The following is a 20665-nucleotide window of genomic DNA, read 5'->3' as shown; positions in this document are numbered from 1 at the left end:
TCTAAAAGGACAAAAACAAGTCACAGCGTCAATCACTTTATTTTCTGTTGTGAATAGAAAATGTTTGGGGGGCCACCAGGGGCCCTATCAGGGCCCAGATTTGTCCCGCGGGCCTTAAGTTGAGTATCACTGTTGTGGTTTCTAAAACTTCCAACATTAAACTATTTTTACTGTCAGAAATAAACGTAATATTCCAGAGAGACGGCGTCTAAATGATCTTTATTGACTGAGTCAAAAAAAGGCTCCTGACGGTTTCTGAAATGTTCTCGTTTGTCTTTGTCTTTGTCTTTGTCTTTGTCTTTGTGTGCTGAAAAGAAAAATACGGCCGTCCACGTGTGATAGACCCAACAACAACCTCTCTGTCCAAAAACAAACAACCGTCCCCAATCTGTCCACCGTCTACCGTCTCAGCAGCTGGTTGAGGACGCTGGTCTGTTTCAGCGCTCTGAGGTTAGAGATGTCCTCTGCGATGACGGGGACGTCCTCGCTGTGATCCGTCTCGTCACTTTGTCCGTCCTCGCTGTCGGACAGCGTGCACAGCAGGGCGTCGTTCTCGTATGTGGGGAAGTAATACCTGAGGAGACAATGAGGTCAGACGGACACTTAAAAACAGTCACACTCGTCTCTGCAGCGCGTTAGGAGTCAATACAGTCACCTGACCGGCTGATTAACCCTTTGAAAGCTGGAACAGCATTACTGCATCCAGACACATTTCACAGACATTTAACCCTCTGAAACAGTCTCATGTCGTTAAAAAAACAATCAGCAGTTTGACAAGAAATATTTCACAAAACGCATGAAATCTGTAAAAGGTGAAAGGGAGCGAGAATTATTTAATAAATACTAAAGAATAAAAATAAGGGGCAGTGTCCAGAAAACGATTATTAATTTATTCTAATTATTAAAATCATATATTCAAAATGATTTTACATAACAGACATGTATTTTTAACATCATTTCTTTTCCTTTTTTGCACTTTTATAGGTCTTTTCTTTGTTTTGCTTTTTTTAAGATTTTTTTTAATTTTAGGATTTTTCTGGGATTTTTAGACATTTTTAGGATTTTAGGACACTTTTAGGGATTTAAATATATGTCTACGATTTTTTGATGTTTTTAGAATTTTAGGATGTTTCTCAAATTTTAGGACATTTCTGTGATTTTAGGACATCAGTGTCTCAGCTGTGTCCTCTGTCGGGGGTGTGGGGGATCCTCCTCTGACTCTTCTTTGATCAACAAGCTCTATGTTGATGCTGTTTTATGTCTCTGACACCTTATGGAGACTAAAAGGACAAAAACTATTCACAGTCAATCACTTTATTTTTATTTTTATTGTACGTTAGAAAATATTTCGGGGGGCCACCAGGGGCCCTGTCAGGGGCCAGATTTGACCCGCGGGTCGTAAGTTGAGCATCACTGCTTTAAGTGGATGCCAGCAGGAAGTGTAACGTTACCATGGAGTTAGTTGGGAGTTCGTTAAGCGCTATAATAAATTTTTGGCCAACTGGACGTTGAGGATTTAAGTTACCTCAGCAGAAGACTCAGAGATTGTTGATCAGAATAAAATAGAGTCAAAATTTTGAGCTTCATAGTAGAATTTCGGACAGCGGCGCCCTCTAGTGGCGACGTTAAATCGAGCCGCGCCGACAGCAAGGCAAGCTGTGAGGACGTCATCCCTCACCGGCTTCCCGCCCGACCGGCCGCAGGTACGGCTGAAACACGGACACGGAAACATGACATGAAACGCCGGCTGCTGAGCTCACTGCGGTTGGTTCCAGGTCGACGTGTCCGGCAGCTTCATCACGTGACCTTCGGCCGCGATGTGGCGCAGGACGTCGTCTCTGCGGTCAAACTTCTCCTGGCAGCCGTAGCAGCGGCTCTGGTGGATCTGCCGCCGGATGAAGTTCACCAGTTTGACCTGCTGGTAGAACCGGAGGTCTGAGGGACGACAGACGCAGCGGGGCGTCAGCGTGTAAGCATGAACACTCACATACATGTTCAAAGACACACGTTATTCTCAACACGGTTCAGTTTTTATCAGGAGGACAAAGTCAAACTGGTGTGCTACGATACGTTTATTCCTTCTTTAATGTGCGTGATAATTTGATCTTTCTCTGCATTTCTCTTTCTTATCTCGTCCTAAATCCACATCAGTCTGAGGTTAACCCTTTAAAACCTGGAGAAGTGGCTTGATTTCTTTTCTTTGTCCTTGTTGAAGCGACTGCATGTCTGATTCCAACCTGCAGCTTTTACTGCATGTTTCCCCTCTCTCCAAAGCCCAAATACATACATAAACATATTATATATATATATATGTATATATATATATATAAAGCAAAGAAATGACCTAAAATGTGCAAGAAATTCGTAAAAAGTTGCAAGAAAATTGCCTGAAATTAACAAAAAAAGAAAATAAAAACAAAAAGAGGAAATTACCTTTAAAAAACAGCTAAAATATTAAAAAATATAATTAAAAATATTATAAATATATATTTTTTCAGTAATATTTTAAATATAGAATTATGATAATTATAGATATAGTTTCTTTTATTGTTCCCCCTTATTTATTTTTTTTATCTTTACCCTCTTTTTTACACTGTAAAAATAAACTATTGGTTCTAGCTTAAAGATTAGTGACTCGGTTGCCTTAAATTTTGACTAATTTGAGAAGACAAGTTCAAGTAATTTTGTAAAGATTCAACTTGTCTTTTTAAATTCAGTCAACCTAAAACTTCAAAGCAGCCTAAACACTAACTTTGTCTAAGGAGTTAATTTATAGTAGAAGTTATTTTTAGTAGTTTGGAGATTTATTTATTAAGGTTTTGGTGAAGGTCAAACTGTTTTTGCAGCATTTCATGCAAAGTTGCCTTTTCTCCCAAAAATAAAACCAGTTTTCTTACATTTCAAAGTTTCAGTGCTTGTGAAAAGCGTCTGAACGCAGCACAAGAAAACTGATGCTGATCCAGGTTTTAAAGGGTTAACTGTTGAAATATGGTGACGATCTTTTCAGAGATGATGCACGTCGTTGTTCGTGTTTTTGGTTTTACTCACTGAGCTCCGTCCTCAGATGATGGAGATCAAAACCGTGAGCGTCCTAAAAAAAAGAAAAGATCAGAGGACCAATAATCCGGATTATAAATCTGTTCATTACTCATCAAATAATTCAACACGGAGAGAAAACTTTGATTTTTTTGTATCTTTAGCACAAGTGAAAGAAATCTGTAAAGTTTGTCGTGAAACATCAAACAACCTAACTGAAATTATTTTATTACACTTTACAGCATTTGAAGATATTTCTGTGATTTTAAGATATTTTCATAATTTCACAACATTTCTGGAATTTAGGACGTTTGTAGGATTTCGCGACATTGCTTGGATTTTAGGATTTTAAGATGTTTCCAGAATTTCAGAACATCTCTGGGATTTTAGGACATTTCTGGGATTTTAGGACATGTGTAAAAATTTGAGACATTTTTTGGACATGTGTAGAATTTTGAGACATTTTTTGGACATGTGTAGAATTTTGAGACATTTTTTGGACATGTGTAGAATTTTGAGACATTTTTTGGACATGTGTAGAATTTTGAGACATTTCCAGGATTTGCAGACATTTCTCGGTTCACGACACTTCTAGGACGTTGGTACGTTTTTCGGATTTAGGGCCCGTGGGCTGTAAGCTGAGTATTCCTGCTTCACACTGAAACATCTTCTGTTTTCTTGTTTTTGTGAGAATTGCTGAGATTAAATTTGCACGTCTCAGACTCTGAAGGACGCCAGCGTGCAGACGCTTGATCTCGTTACGTCGCCGTTTCTCTGCGTCCAGCTCCTTTTGTTGCTGCCTCTACTTTTCGTGACCGCTCCGACGTTCGAGTGCGATCACTTTCCTCTCAAGTCTCCGTACCTTCATGTGCGTGTAGATCTGCTCCATCGTCTCTGACCGATGATCGCAGAACAGACACACCGCAGACACCGGGTGAGCCTGCCAGTCCGACCAATCACTGCGCAGAAAACAGAGAGGTGAGGGAGGTGAGACTGTGGACGGTGTTGGACACAGAGTCTGAGTGCACTCGGGTCTCCGATCTGTCAGAGACGATCGGCCGGCTCACTCAGGTGTCCACAGGAGGTCAGACACACCTGTTTGTCCTCTGACCCGTCTGGTTCCTACTTACTCGTCCTCGTCGTCCACCAGCTCGCGGTCGTCCTCACTCTGCACCTCCTCCCAGGTCTTCCCGAGCTCCTGAGCAGAGGACAGAGGACAGAGGACAGACACAGGAAGTCTTTTATCCAGGACGCAGAGCTTTGACCATCTGATTATTTTAGATCACTGGAAACACGTTGTGTGGAAACGTCCCCTGAGGAGTTCGTGATTCGAGTTTTTTTCGTCGTTCTCACGTCTGTCGGTCAGAGCGCCACTTTGATCCCGACTGAAAGATTTCAGCAACTATTGCCCAAATTTCCATGAAATTCCCGAAAAACATTCATGGAAGTTTGGTGATTCTCTGACTTTTCCTCTATTACAGGGAGACTCGACTCGCTTTGTTTGGGGGCCGAATTACAGAATTACAGGGGCCAGGGGCAAGGGGCCAGGGGCCAGGGGCCAGGGGCAGGGGCCAGGGCAGGGCCAGGGGCCAGGGGCCAGGGGCCAGGGGCCAGGGGCCAGGGGCCAGGGGCAGGGGCAGGGGCCAGGGGCAGGGGCCAGGGGGCAGGGGCAGGGCCAGGGGCCAGGGGCCAGGGGCCAGGGGCAGGGCAGGGGCAGGGGCAGGGGCAGGGGCCAGTCACAGCAATTTTAGGATTTCAGGAAGTTTCTCCAATTTTAGAATGTTTCTAGTATTTTTGGACATTTCTATGATTTTATGACATTTTTAAGATTATAGGACATTTCTTGTATTTTAGGGTTTTTTTTCATGATTTTAGGACGTTTCTAGAATTTTAAGACATTTCTAGGATTTTAGGACATTAGGGTCTTAGCTATGAATTTAGGATGTTTTTCGAATTTTAACAACTTTCCAGGATTTTTGATGTTAGGATTTTAGGACATCCTTTAGGGTTTTTTTTAGGAAATTTCTCTTATATTCGGATTTTTCTCGGATTTGAGGACATTTCTAGGGTTGTAGGTTTTGTAGTTTTGAGGTTTTACCAGGTAGTTGATGACGTAGAAGCGGTCGTATTCGCGGTTGTTGGCGTTGATGCGGCGGTGAGTTTTCTTCCTCATGTGATCCTTCAGCGTGGTTTTGTCCCTGAAGGTTTTCTCACAGTACAAACACTGCAGACTGACGGGAGGACACAGAGACACAGAGACACTCTGACTGAAGGTGTCCATGTTTTGAGTGAGTATGTAATGAGAATAAAGTAAAGTGTGTGTTTTTATCTGTATTTATGACCGTCTCAGCGTCATAATAATGACGGAGACACACTGTCTTCACTGTGTCCGCTCTTACTTGTCCAACTTGCTCTGCAGGGTGTCCAGAAACTGGTTGCAGTAGACGATGTTGTCCGGCAGGCCGATGCTGAAGGAATGTTCTCTGGCCATGTGGTTCAGCAGAGACGACCTGAAGACGTGATTATTTGTGAGTATTGTTTTAAAGATAGACACGGATTATTGTGACTAAAATATAAAGAAACACCGGCTTTACGCTTTAATAGAAACAGAAAACACTGATTACATTATTCAGACTGCAAAAACATTTTTATTAACCCTCTGAAGTCTGAGCAAATTGACTTGATTTCTATCAAAAACAGAAAGACGGCAAAGAGCAACGAATAAAAACAATGACCCAAAAATTAGCAAGAAACTATTAAATATAAGATAATAAACTTAGAATGTGAAAAATAAATAACTGCAAAGAAAAAATTTTAAAATGATAAAAGAGTGCTTAGATACTATAATAACTCTGATCACCATATTTTTAAATATGTGATTATGATCAGTATAAGTTTAATTTTTTCCCTGGCTTTAAAAAAAAAATCTATATCCACAAATTTCTTGCAATATGAGGAACATTAATTACCCAGTTTCCCATCGCATTTTCCCCATGTTTTTAAAGAAATCAACTATTTGTTCGATTTTCAAAGGTTTAAGTGCTTGTGAAAGGCGCTCCGGGATTCAGAGGTCAGTTTCTATATTTGTTTCTTCAGTTTCGAGAGATTTGACTTTTGACTGATGAGCTCTGAGGACGTTTCTGATGGAAACGCCTCTGACCGACCTGTTTCCGGTGAACTCGTCACTGCAGAACATGCAGAGCCGGTGGAAGCTGCAGTCGTCTCTCTCCTGCTGCTGCTGCTCCAGCACCTCCTCCTGCGGGACACCAACACTGTCACAGAGACACCACAGAAGAAGAGCAGCACCGCGACCTCTGGCTCGCATTGGATAGTAAAAAAAAACGTGAGTACGGGCGAAGCTATCGACAGCGTATCGACAGAAAGCAGCTGATTCTCACCAGTCGTTTCTGCTGCAGCTTCTCTCGCAGGATCCTGTCCTCAGGAAGGACGTCACACAGCAGGAAGTAGTCCTCCTGCTTCTCTGGAACAACAAGTGGACTTATAGGAGGACGAGATTTTAATGAGACACTGCAGCAGCGAAAACACGGCGAGGCAGCTTCATTCGCGCAGCACATTTCACACAACCGGGAAATTCACGGTGCTTTCCAGAGCAATAAAATATAAACCCCCAATTATTCTCTGTGTCACAAAAAAATACAACACAGCGAGGCCCTCATGTCCTAAAATCCCAGAAATGTCCTAAAACCCGCAATTTCCTCAAATTCCTATAAACATCAACCATAACGTTCTAGAAATGTCCTAAAATCATCGAAACATCTCAAAATATAAAAATCACCCTACATTCTGAGAAATGTCCTAAAATCCTAGAGACGTCCTAAAATTGTCAATGTCCTAAAATTTCCAGAAACATCCCAACATTCTAGAAATGTCCTAAAGTCTGAAAAATGTCTTTAAATCGGAGAAACATCTTAAAATCTTCTATTTTCTAAAACTCGTCCTTGAAAGTCCTTGAAATGTCCTAAATCCTAAAAACTTTCTTAAATCCCAGTGTTGTCCCAGAATCCCAGAAATGTCTGAAAATACTAGAAGCGTTCTAAAGTCCGAGAAACATCCTAAAAACGTCCTGAAAGCCTACAAATGTCCTAAAATCCTAGAAACCTGTATGGGGCTGCTGCCATTTTTGGAAAACTTTAATATATATATATATATATTTTTTTAAATAAAAAGCTGCACTTAGTGGATTCAAAAGCTCTTTCTGAAGACGTATATTTAAGGTTTACTTTGTAAAACTAAAATAAAAAACCCTTAAGGGACCGTTTGGATGTTTGGACAGTTTTTCGTGTGTTGCACTGCAGAGCTCAAATTAAAGCATTTATTAACAATACTTGAGCCGGATCATCGAGGTAAATACAAAATATCCGATCAGGACTCGGTATCAGCAGATACTCAATATCTGATTACTCAGAACAAAAAAAACAGCTGACTCTGCATTTCGGTCCTTAAAATCCAGCTGCGACTCACCCGGCGGACCCGTGGAGTTTGTCTTGATGACGCTGCAGAAATCTGTGACGGGCTGCTCCAGAAATCTGCCTCTCCAGTACAGCAAGTACCTGACGGACGACAGGACAGGCATCAGAGACGCTCCGGCGCTGTTCAACTTCCACAACTTCAGATTTTAGGACGTTTCATGGACTTTTTTTTTAAGATTATTTTTTGTGGACAAGACAGACAGACAGCGTGGAGGAGGAGACAGAGGGGACGACATGAAGCAAAGGGCCGACGGTGGAATCGAACCCACCGTTACAAGGACAAGGCCCTTGTACATGGGGCACCCGCTGGGCGTCCCACATTTCTAGGACTTTGGGACATTTTTTGCATTTTAGTCCATGGCCAGGACTTCAAGGATGTAACTGGGATTTTTAAGACATTTCTAGGATTTTGGAATGTTTTTAGGACATTTCTCAAATTTAAGGTTGTTTCTAAGATTTTGAGGACATTTCATGGACTTCAGGACATTTCTTGGACTTTTAGGACGTATCTTGGATGTCAAGACATTTCTAGGGTTTTAGGATGTTTCTTGGATTTCGAGACATTTTTGGGGTTTTGGAACGTTTCTGGGATCTTAAAACAATTCTAGGATTTAAAGACATTTCTAAGATTTTAAGTCATTTCTGTGATTTTAGGACATCAGTGTCTCAGCTGTGTCCTCTGTGGGGGTGTGGGGGATCCTCCTCTGGCTCTATGTTGATGCAGTTTTATGTCTCTGACACCTTATGGAGACTAAAAGGACAAAAACTATTCAGAGTGTCAAACACTTTATTTTTAGTGTAAATTAGAACATTTGTTTTGCTTTTTAAGATTTTTTTTTTAGGATTTTATGACAATTTTAGGGATTTAACTACATGTCTAGGATTTTTTGATTTTTAGGATGTTTGTCAAATTTTAGGACATTTCCAGTATTTTAGGACATGTCTCAGATTTTAGAAAGTTTCTCAGATTTTAGGACATTTCTGTGATTTCAGGACATCAGTGTCTCAGCTGTGTCCTCTGTCGGGGGTGTGGGGGATCCTCCTCTGGCTCTTTTTTTTAATCAACAAGCTCTATTTTGATGCTGTTTTATGTCTCTGACACCTTATGGAGACTAAAAGGACAAAAACTATTCACAGAGTCAATCACTTTATTTTTACTGTAAATTAGAAAATGTTTGGGGGCCGTGAGTTGAGTACCACTGATCGAATACGCACCCTGTCTGTGTTCATCTGAGATCAGTGACATTTTTAAATAAATTCAGAGCCTTCAGGGTGTCAGAGTGTGTTTGGATTCAGAGCTGCAGACGGAGTTCAGGTTCGTACTTCGGGAGGTCTGCGATGAGTTTGACGTCAGAGATGACCAGCTTGTGCTCCAGCAGCAGGTGTTTGAGGAGGACGTCTTTCTGCTGCAGAGGGACGGACTCGGGACAGAAGAGACACACCAGCAGCTCTGCACTCACGCTCTGCAGACTGGGAGCACTGGTGCCATCAGCTGGCTGCTCTGGGAAACAGAGCGGCTCCAGTATGCTGTCCTGACCTGAGACACGGAGACGACTCGACAGGTGAGCACGCACGCACGCACGCACGCACGCACGCACGCACGACGCACGCACGACGCACGCACGCACGCACGCACGCACGCACACACACACACACACACACACACACACACACACACAGCAGGCTGATCCACACACGATGGAGGAACTGATGATATAACATTCGTGCACTTCAGAGGTGGAAAGTAACTCAGTACAGTTATTCAAGTACTGTGCTTAAGTATGATTTTGAAGTACTGTACTTGAGTATTTTCTTTTCATGTCACTTTATTATTTTACTCCACTGCATTTCAGAGAGTGACATAGTACATGTTACTTCCCTAAATTCATCTGACAGCTTTAGTAACATTACAAATTAAGCTTCTGCATAAAAACCATAAGAAGAGCTTTTAAAATACGTCGTTTTTTAATCAAATAACAAAAAAAAACAACAGTTCACACATTACAGCCGCAGTGATTAGTTGATTAATCAATCGCTCGATTCACAGAGAATTAATTGCCAACTGTTTTGATAAAGATTATTAAAAAGCTGTTTTATTTAATGTCTATTTTTTGTAACCAATGTTGAGGTTGGGGTGAGTTGGATTTTTATTTTCTCTTTTTTTTGAGTCTTTCAGTGTTTTTTTTCTAATTTACTTTTAATAATTTTGAGGTTTTAGGTGTCTTTTTTCTTCTAACTTTTTTTTAAGTTTTAAGTAGTTTTGGTTTTTTTTTGTTTTGTTTTAAAGATTTTTCTGCATTGAGTACTTTTACTTTTAATATTGTAAGTACATTCTTTTTCTCATTATACTTTTTATGTCTATTTTATGTACTTTCGAGTCAACAGACTGGTACTTGGACTCAATACACATATCTGCAATTAATATTCTATAATTTATTACACTTCATTAAATTTTGAATTTTCTCTTGAATGTAGGTTTTATTTAACATGCGACACAGTTTGTATATATTCTTATTGTTATTCTCACTCATATATGTCTTTGTGGTTCATTGTAGCATTGCAAACCTATTAATTATATTTTTATATTTTTAACTTACACACTAGTTTTATACATTGTATTGGCACAAGGTTTTATATTTTACACACCCTACACACTGTTATCCATACTATAATATCACATATTAGTGCTAATTGTTGAGTTTATTTCATTTTGAAAAAAGATAAAAAGAAAAATAATAATAATTTAGAAAAGAGTCTGTGTTTGAAAAGAAGCAAAATCATATTAACATCTTCATGAATCAAACATTATCAGTGACACTTTCATAATCATGAATCCTGTTTATTACTGTGTCTCTATACATTTATACTTTAACACGCTTTATATACTCAGCTTATTAGAAATACTTTTATTTTTAAATATTCACATACTGGTGCTATCTGTTTACTTTACCTGCATTTCTAGTTTTACATTCATATATTTATATACATTTATATACTTGTACTTATTCCTCCTTTGATAATTCTCACGCTGTTTCTCCCGCGGATCGATAAAGTATTTCTGTTCTGATTACTTAAACATAGTACTTTTACAGGGTGGTATTAGTACTTTTACTCGGGTAAATGATCTGAATACTTCTTCCACGGTTGATTTGGTTTGTTTTCGGTTTACATTCGGATAAAAACAGAATCTGAGTTTTTGTTTTTGACCGGAAAAAACAAACAGAAGAAAAATAAACATTTTTAACTGTTTATTTTCGGACTGCCGTTAGCATGTTAGCACAGCCGGCTAACTTCCGGCGCTTTAGCTTCATAAAAACGGAAACGGAAGCGTCTTTCAGCTGAATTTACCGTCGGACGGACTCCGAGTTTCACCTGCAGCTGAAACATTTTCTCTAAAGTCAAACAGCTTCATTAAATCCACCGAAACGTTTTTAAAAATCTGAGCTCACCGTCTCTGCTCCTCTCACAGGCCGCCATCTTTACTGTCACGTGCTCAAAACAGCAGGCTGACGGACCAATCAGAGGCCGGGAAATGAGCTCGTGCTGCGTTCACGGGCTTCAGGTAATAACAGACACCACACGGTGCGTTCAGGTGTTTTTGGATTTCACCGTTTTAAGCACATTCGTTTGATTTCCACATAAAATAAAATTAAATCAAATTATTAAAATCATTTGAAAAAATTCTAAAAATTAATTTGAAAAAATAAAAATCTAAAATAAAAAAACGACCAACTTCTCAAAAAACGTCAGATTGGGCTAATTTTTACCTGAAAATTAGTTTAAAAAAAAGAGGAGGATTATTTGAAAATAACAATAATGAGAATGAAAAGGGAAAGTCGTCCGGATAACTATATTTCTATTTAAAATAAATTTAACAAAAGAAGAAAATTCATTCATATTGTTGTTATAGTTATTTGTAGCACTTTTTTCTGAGTTATTATCGTGTTTGATTTTTGCTAATTTTCAGGTAAATTTCTTGTGACCTTTTTGGGATATTTGTGTGCTGATTTTTGGGCCATGTCTTATTAAGTTGCTGGTTGCCTTCTCACTGTGTATTTGAAATCAAATCATTTTTTCAATTTGTATATTTATTTATAGTTATATGTTAGGAATTAGGCTTGTTTTTTTTATTTTTTTATATATTTTTTTTTAGATATTTGTTATTATCCTTATCACTCTTGTGATTATTAATTAATTTATTATTAATTAATTTATTTGTTTACTTACTTACCTTTTTCAGAGGGATTTTTGGCTTTCTCGGGGTCTGGGGGCATTTGTCCTTTTTGCACAGCTGGTAATCCAGATGTGATTTCATTCCTGCACAAAGATTATAATCCTGATGATGAGCGTCGTTTGAGTCCAGTCAACAAACACCAGGTGGCACAAACAGCCCAGTTTTCTTCTTCGTCCTCCTGCAGACGACTGACTGGTCTGACTGGTTCTCGTCACTCATCAGGCTTTAAAAATATTTTCCTTTTCCTTGTAATAGTTAACATTTACTATCACAGGATTTCTGCCTGTGATGGACTTTTAGTTTAATAAAGGATACGTTTACATCTTCCATCACTGTACAAAAACATGAGCAACTTGGTGAGAAATTGTTCACAAACTGCAAAAAATCTGTAGATTAAAATTATTATTATAAAATTAAAAAATATATATATTTATTTTAAAAGTTGGGAAAAAAATGTAGAGCAAAAAGCATAAGGTCAGGGAAAAACCTAGATTTATAATGATCATAATTACATTTTTAAAATAAAGTTAAAAAATATGATATAGTTTTTAAGGACTTTTTCCAAGTAGTTTGCATTGGACTTTTTTTTTTTTTGATGATTTATTTAATTATTTATTATTATTTAATTTGTTGCTTATTGTTTCTTTATTTTATATTTAAAAAGCTAGGAGAATTTTTTAGGGCAAAAAGGAAAGAAGCAAGGGAAAATTATCGTGATTACATTATGTTACAAAATTATTATATTATTATTTTTAAGTACATTTTCCAGGCCATTCTCTTTTTATTCTTTACGTTTTATCTTTTTTTGTTTTTACAATTTATCAGGTAATTTCCATTAACCTTTTTTTGCAATTGTTTGGGTCATTTCTTCTTTTGTTGCTCATTACCTTAATGTTATATTTATTCTCTTTTTAAAAAAAACAAAAAAAACACGAACATTTAATGTAAAAAGATTGGTGAATGTCCATATCCAGATTAGATATGCAGGTGCAGACTGCATGATTATAATTGGTACAGGTCTTTGTTGTTGCTAAAACTGTAAAAAATAGTAAAAGTAAAATGCACTTTAAATGTTTATCTAATCCCCAGATATAAGAGAGCAGATATACATTTGGTGTTTAGTGTTGCTGATTAAAATGAAATGAAAAGCGTTAAATCCGCTGAAGTCACTGAGTCTCTCTGTGTGTCTCCGGAGGCGCCGCTCCCTCGGCCTCCCTGCGGTTGTTCGTTCTGCTCCAGCAGTCCGCTCAGGTGAGTTCAGGTGCTGCATTATTCACACGGAGCTCAGCGGCTCTAATTAAACCCTGGAGAGGAGCGCGGGGAGGCAGCCGCAGACAGGCGCAGCCGGGATATGATGTGGATTTCTGATTCACTCCGCAGCGAGATGAGCCACAGCAGTTTTCAGCTTCAAACAGGCGCAGAGACGTTTTTATTTTTTAAACTGAGCTGCGTGTTACACGTTTGGGAATCTGGCTCCAGTGATGGTTGAAACTCAGGTTGTTAAAATCCCTCGGACTGGCTCCGTGTGTGTTTTTTTACACAACAGCAAACCAAATGAGCTTTTTATGAAAATTGTTCCTGAATCTCAGAGTCAGTGAGACACAGTGAGACATTCGCACTGAGGAGTTTTAACAATGAGTTCACATTAAGTCCTAAAACTGGAAAAACAGACACGTTTATGTCTCTGCGCACCAGTCACACTGCTGTCACCAAACACAGACGCTTTTCACACAGATCTCTACAGTCAGCACGTTTTTTTATTATTATTATACGACGCTGAGAAAAGAACAGAAAACACGATATCACACTGAGCTTTGACTTTTTCCATAAAAAATGTGTTTTTTTCATCATTTTATCCGAAACAAACCATTTGTCATAAATCACACATGAATCCTTGAGTTAAACATGTTTTGTGAAGTCACCATGACCTTGACCTTTGACCTTTGAATGCCAAATTTCTAATCAGTTCATTCTTGAGCCCTGAGTGGACATAGTAGTTTTGGGGGGGTGTTTTTTTTTATTTTAAAGATACATTATACATTTTTTTCTCATTATACTTAATTACTTTCAGTACTTTTGAGTCAACAGAGTCACACTTGGACTCAATTAATATATCTACAACTAAGATTCTATCATTTATTTATTATACTTCAAATGTCCAATAGTGGCTTATTCAAAGAAAATGATTTAAGAATGAACTAGTTAGAATCTGGTGGTCAAAGGTCAAGGTCACGGTGACCTCATAAACGTGTTTTTGGCCATAACTCGAGAATTCACACGCTCTAATTTCACACAGATGTCTCATGGACTAAAATTGTTTTCTGTCGTTTTTTATCCAAGAGGTCAAAGGTCAGCGGTGACGTCATCATGATACAGCATCACTGTGAGACATCTGCACCGCTGCGAGGACGCAAACAACCACATGAAGGTATTTCTACTTTGTTCGAGTGCGTTTTTTGTAGTTTTATTTTTTCCTTGCTGCAGCACAAATTGCCCACCTGGGATAAATAATAAATGAACATGACAGTACGGACAAGAGGGATGATCACAGGAACAGTAACTGCCTGAGTGTTCGTTTATAGCATCACAGCGTTGAGCGCAGACGGACTTTAAACTCCACGTTTCCAGATTTCACTTTGAGTTTCTCTCTGACGCCGCGGCTGCTGTCTCACATCAAGCCTGTTCAGCCACACGCTTCAAATTAGTGTCAGTCTGATTTGTTTATCTAACCCAGTTTTGTCTGTTTTCACTGTATGTACATCCTGTTCTGTTTGATATGTCTGCACTGTACTCCACTCTGCTGCAGCAGCGGCCCACTTCCCCCCATTACACCCTCACATAATCAAATCCACTGACGGCTCGCCTACCAGGAAGCCGCACGAACGCTGCTGAACCTCCGGCTTTTTTCAAACCGCCTCCTCCGCCTCTCTGCTGCTCTCCACTCAGGTCCAACCTGGATGCTGCCGGCGACGAATTGTTGCATAGCAACTGCCTCCTCAGCACCTATAGTGTTCCTCCTGTTCGGAGCCGGGGAACCTCAAAAGATGTCATTATGTGGGCAGAGCCGCCCACATGGGTCAATGTCAGCCAACAGCCAAGAGGGCTCTTATTCTGCTGCTCACACACACACACACACACACACACACACACACACTGCAGCACAACACTAAAGTACAAGAACAATAATAACAATAGAGTTACATATAATAAACTAAAAAAGTAAAACATCAACATCAACTTCACCACACTACGCAATGCAGTAATTCTTGAGTTTCGGGCTGCGGGCCAAATTTGGCCCCTGAAACGGTGCCTGGTGGCCCCCCAAACCATTTTAAAATTCACAAAAAACTCTGAATAGTTTTTGTCCTTTTAGTCTCCATAAGGTGTCAGAGACATAAAAAATAGAGCTTGTTGATCAAAAAAAGAGCCAGAGGAGGATCCCCCACACCCCCGACAGAGGACACAGCTGAGACACTGATGTCCTCAAATCACAGAAATACTAGACATGTCTTAAAACCTAGGAACTTCCTAAAATCTGAGAAATGTCTTTAAATGATAGAAATGTCCTAATATCCAATAAACTAAATTCCTAGAAATATTCTAAAACCAGAGAAATGTCCTAAAATCCTTGAAACTGCCTGAAAGCGCTTTTTCCTCTTTTTTCTTCCTTTTTGCTCTTTTTTTTTTTAAAACTGTCTTTATTTTTTAATTATATATAATTTTACTAATTGGGCGATGAGCAACCTGGCAAGAAATGAGTAGGTTTGGAAAGTTATATTCTAAAACACTATGAAAAAATGCTTACTTTTTTATTAATTTCTTGCAAACTTTCGGGTCATTTCTTCTCATCTTGCTTCCTCCCATGTTCCCGAAAGAAATTCTGCCAATTTGCTCAGGTTTCAAAGAGTTAAATCTTTTTTTTTTTTTTACATCCACTTTAAAGGGCCCCTGACAAATGAATTTTTATGAGTATTTTATGCTGTACATTCCCTCAGCGTTGGACCGAAGTGCGCTCTGTAAGTGCTCTTCGTCAGTGCTCTTCGTCAGTGCTGTTATATAACCTCTCAGCAGATCCCGTGGAGTGAAATCTGTGGCGTGAGGACCGCAGGCTGGCGCTCTGATAATGGCGTCTGCACTGCACTTTTAATTAAGCCCTGAAGGAGAGTCCGGGCTCCTTATCATAAAAGAGCTGCGCCTCCTCTAAGACTCGGATTGCTTCGAGTTCCCGTTTCAAACTGTACTTTTCCTTCATCTCTGGCTCCTCCTCTGCTCTGCTTTTAGCAGGCACGAGACGTTTGTTTCTGTATTTGATGTGAAAAGCAGCAGAGACGCTTCAGTTGTCCACCAGCATCTGTTTGACAAAGCTGTGGATGCCGCCTAAACCTTGTTTTTCTGTTCAGATCTGAAAGGATTAATATGATCTATTACACAAAATTACACAAAACCACTCAGACAAAAAAATAAAATAAAATAAAATATATAATAATATTATAATAAAATAAAATAAAATAAAATAAAATAACAAATAAACAGTAACTTCTTGCTAATTTCTGGGTCATCTTTTGTTAAGTTCTTCACTGCCCTCTTCCCATGCTTTTGAAAAAAACTCAGTCAATTTATTCAAATTTCAAAGGGTTAAAGAAAAAACCTGAAACAGATGAACAATGTTAAGGAAGAACCGGGCAGGCTTAAGGAGCCCAGAGGGGACTTTTTTTTAATTATTTGAGAATCATGTATTTTATTTTGTGTTTTTCAATTTGAATGTTCTGTTACTTTAATGTATAATTATTATTGTTATAATTGTTGTCATTGTTGTTGTTGTTGTTACTGTCATCATTATTATTATTAAATTGATTTAGTTTTGTATTTATTCAAAAGAATCACTGCACTGTCACAGAATAATCTCAAACATAAATAGTGTTCGGGCAAAACTAAGCAGGCTTTAGGAATCAAGATGAAAAAAAAGATGGAATGTGTTAGTTTTTATTGCATTTGTGTTAATTTAATTTATATTATTTTTATTTCGTTTTATTTATTTATTTATAATACTATTATTATTATTATTATTATTATTATTATTATTATTATTATTATTATTATTATTATTATGTTTTTTCTTACTTTAATTAATTAATTTAATGATTTGTTCAAAAGACAGGTAAATAGTGCTCAGGTGGAACCAGACAGGTTTTAGGAACCAGGAGTGAAAAAATAACATTTTTTTCTTTCTTTCTTTTTATATTTTAGAATGAGAATTCTTTCTTTTTATTATATTTTTTATTTTGTTTCATTTGTTGTGGGTTTTTTTTTTTTTTAAATTAACTCTGCACTGTCCCAGTATAATGTGAAACAGGCTTTAGGGACCGGGAGTGAAAAAAACATTAATATTATTATTATTATTACTTATAATTAATTAGTTAATTCATGTATTTATTTATTTATTTTAGAATAATGTTTTATGGTATTATTATTTATTTCATTTTTTTCCACTTCTACGTTTTTATTTCCTTTTATTTGTTGTTTTCACTGCACTGTCGCAGTATGATGTGAAACAGATAAATTGCGCTCAGGCGGAAGCGGGCAGGCTTTGGGACCCGGAGGAGACACGTGGACACGTGCCGCGAGACAACAGGAAGAGGACGTCACGCTCCCGGTAGGTGTGTGTGTTGTGTGTGTGTTAGCTTCGCGTGCAGCTTAGTTTGAGTGTCTCCGGTAAAACACGTGATTTTAACGACAGTAAAGACACTCCCAGCCTCTGTCCCGCGTGTCTCACCGACCCGCGCTCACCGACATCTTGTTGTGCACGCGACGTTGTTTTTGGAGGTTGGCGCGTGCGTTAGCTGTTAGCATCGCCAGGTCAGGCAGCAGAGGGTTAAACAGGTGAAAAGGTGGATTTGTGAAGTTCCAGGTTCAGAGTCTGTACTGAAACATCTTTATTTTTATATTCATATTCAGTCTGTGAACCAGCGAGTAATCAAGTACATTTACTCTGATACTGAACCCTTTAAATGTAAAGAAATACATTTACCCCCAAAATAAATACATTAAACATCCTTAAAAAAGGTAAATAAATAAAAACACCATTGAAAACACCTCATTCTGCAGCAGGAAACATCAAAATAAAAGCTCCGGGTTTGAAATCCACAGTACTTCAAAATAAAGTTTGCGTTTCACGAACTTGACGCGGTCGCGAGGCACCTGCGGTCCGTTCAGAGTAAACCTATGACCCACGTTTGGACTGTGACCCACCAGTTGGACCCCTGCTTTGCACTCATTTTCCTGCAGTCAGTGGGATTTGCTGTCGTGTCTGTCCACGTTTTGATGTCCGGTATTTGCTGCAGCACCCTGATCTTGTCACGGTGGCTCAGCCCGTTACCTCTCTTTGATTTCCGCGCCGTCAGGTGTCTCTGAGGGTGTCTTTGTCTCGGAGACGCTGCCTGAGCTCGCGGCCGCGGCGCCGGTGGCCCAAACTGCCCGTCAGGTCTCCAAGGTGAGCGGAAGTGGGGATTTCGGTAATGCTTCCTCTGCTGCCGTGGCCTAAAAAGACACGTCTGATGTTCTGCATGAGAGACAAATCCCATTTGTGTCCCCGGCAGTGGGCCCGGATCCTCCCGGCTTACAGTCAACAGTGACACCCGTCCAATAATCACCTTAGCTCCGGCTGAGCGAGCACGGTCACGGCCGGGCCTGCGCGAGCCCCGGCGGACCGGAGGATGAATAAATATTCGCTGATGAGGTTAAAGAGATTATCCAGCCAGGGACGTATTTCATTTAAGCACCTCCTGCAAAGTCTGACCAAATGTCACTCAGTGAGGGGCCGGGGGCCGGTTTGTTGTCCTGAGACAACTGGGGCTGTGGTGTCCAACACTAAAGTCCAGAGCTCTGAAGGACTACGTGCTACAGGACCATGAAACCTCTGAGGGTCTTTATGGTCCAGATCAGTGATACTCAACTTAAGGCCCGCGGGATAAATCTGGCCCCTGATAGGGCCCCTGGTGGCCCCCCATTTATTTTCTAATTTACACTAAAAATAAAGTGTTTGACACTCTGAATAGTTTTTGTCCTTTTAGTCTCCATAAGGTGTCAGAGACATAAAACTGCATCAACATAGAGCCAGAGGAGGATCCCCCACCGAGGACACAGCTGAGACACTGATGTCCTAAAATCACAGAAATGACTTAAAATCTTAGAAATGTCTTTAAATCCTAGAATTGTTTTAAGATCCCAGAAACGTTCCAAAATCCTAGAAACGCCCCAAAACCCCAAAAATGTCTCGAAATCCAAGAAACATCCTAAAACTCTAGAAATGTCTTGAAATCTAAGATACGTCCTAAAAGTCCATGAAATGTCCTCAAAATCTTAGAAACGACCTTAAATTTGAGAAATGTCCTAAAAACATTCCAAAATCCTAGAAATGTCTTAAAAATCCCAGTTACATCCTTGAAGTCCTGGCCATGGACTAAAATGCAAGAAATGTCCCAAAGTCCTAGAAATGTGGGACGCCCAGCGGGTGCCCCATGTACAAGGGCCTTGTCCTTGTAACGGTGGGTTCGATTCCACCGTCGGCCCTTTGCTTCATGTCGTCCCCTCTGTCTCCTCCTCCACGCTGTCTGTCTGTCTTGTCCACAAAAAATAATCTTAAAAAAAGTCCATGAAACGTCCTAAAATCTGAGAAATCTAAAATGCTAGAAACATGTATGGACCTGCTGCGACTGGCCCCTGGCCCTCTGTCATTCTGCAGACGTGGCCCCCAAACAAAGGCTGTTTGTGTCTCTCTCGGTGTCTTTCCACCGTGCATTCGAGCGCGGCCGCCGAGCCGTCCGTCCTCCATCTGCAGACGGATCTGGTCTTTAATGAGGCGCTCATCAGGAAAAATCAATCTGCGGCTCCTCTGGGGCCTCTAATGGAAGAGACCCGTCTCTTTCATATTGATAATGGGATTCTGTAATGAGAGCGTCGCTCGGCGGGCAGAGAGACACAGAGAGCTCCGAGTCGACCTGTTTGTCTCTGGAGTCAGGTCGCATCTCTGTGATGGTTTCGAGTCTTTCCGTCCGGAGCAGAGACGCAAATAAGATCGGCCCACTTTCATCTGGATCAAAGCTCTGCAGAGGACCGTCCCTGCAGAGTCCCTCTGCTCATTATGAGCTATCTGCAGGAAAAGTCTCAGTGATACGAGCAGAGAAAGTCCACCTCCGTGTCCCCCCTCTGTGTCCCCCCTCTGTGTCCACCTCGAAGCAGGTGGAGGTGACCTCTGGGTGCCGGTCAGACTGTGACATTTACTGACCATCTGGACGCTCTGGCCTTTTACGTCCTCTGCAGCACGAACGCAGCTTCCTGTCTGTCCCCGACTTTAAAGGACACGTCTTTCACTGCTTTCCAGATTTTGACATGTTGGGAGATATTTGGCATTTTTTCTCTTCATTGTAGTTTCTATGGAAGCCCATTTGTGCCATGAACAGAACAGAAAAAAGACATAAAAGTTAGCAATAATAATAATTATAATAATAATGATAATAATTGTAATTTAGTTGTAGTATCATTATTATTATTATTCTTATTAATCAATCATAATAATCCTAATTATAGAATGTATAATAATAAAAAATAGTACTTTGAAAAATTGAAAATTTGGGGGGAAAAATAATAGTATAATGTTCGATTTAAATATTTTAATATATTATCTTTTTCTGTGGGCTATTTTTAAACAAATAATCATAAATATATATTTCTTGATATTTTTCCTTAGTTATTTGATAATCTTCAATTCATTTTCTCTCCCTCTCTCTTACTTTATTTAAACCAAATTTCAGGTTTATGTTCATTATAAGGATCCTCATTAGAGCTGGTCTTCCTGGGGTCCAAGACAACATAACATCACATTACAACAGAAACTGTGATAAAAATT

At 39.5% G+C, this 20665-nt stretch overlaps 2 protein-coding genes across 4 annotated transcripts in view; one reads left to right on the top strand and one right to left on the bottom strand.

The window, feature by feature from the left end:
- Window positions 1–20: 20 nt before the first annotated feature.
- znf277 (zinc finger protein 277) lies at window positions 21–11097 on the bottom strand. Of its 2 annotated transcripts, XM_088079580.1 has the most exons (12): window positions 10976–11096; window positions 8850–9063; window positions 7519–7607; window positions 6435–6517; window positions 6201–6292; window positions 5436–5546; window positions 5135–5267; window positions 4167–4234; window positions 3899–3995; window positions 3049–3091; window positions 1761–1935; window positions 21–574 (listed from the first exon to the last, which is right to left on the bottom strand). In XM_088079580.1, exons 1-12 carry the CDS (start codon window positions 11001–11003, stop codon window positions 400–402), a joined length of 1308 nt encoding a protein of 435 aa, XP_087935706.1. In that variant the 5' UTR covers window positions 11004–11096; the 3' UTR covers window positions 21–399. The 2 variants fall into 2 exon arrangements, with proteins under 2 accessions (XP_087935706.1, XP_087935707.1); XM_088079581.1 differs by lacking the exons at window positions 3899–3995; window positions 4167–4234 and having other exon boundaries at window positions 10976–11097.
- Window positions 11098–17315: 6218 nt separating this feature from the next.
- Window positions 17316–20665, top strand: part of immp2l (inner mitochondrial membrane peptidase subunit 2) — a 110106-nt gene continuing 106756 nt past the window's right edge. For both annotated transcript variants that reach the window (XM_088079577.1, XM_088079576.1), the window contains exon 1: window positions 17316–17413. The gene's annotated coding sequence lies outside the window, so the exon portion shown is untranslated. The remainder of the gene's footprint in view (window positions 17414–20665) is intronic.

Source organism: Plectropomus leopardus, chromosome 7, assembly GCF_026936395.1.
Source record: "Plectropomus leopardus strain MGB_pleo_1.0 chromosome 7, ASM2693639v1, whole genome shotgun sequence".
In the NCBI taxonomy this organism is placed as follows: domain Eukaryota; kingdom Metazoa; phylum Chordata; class Actinopteri; order Perciformes; family Serranidae; genus Plectropomus; species Plectropomus leopardus.
Note: the sequence above shows the minus strand (reverse complement) of the source record. Positions and strands in the feature narration are given on the sequence as shown.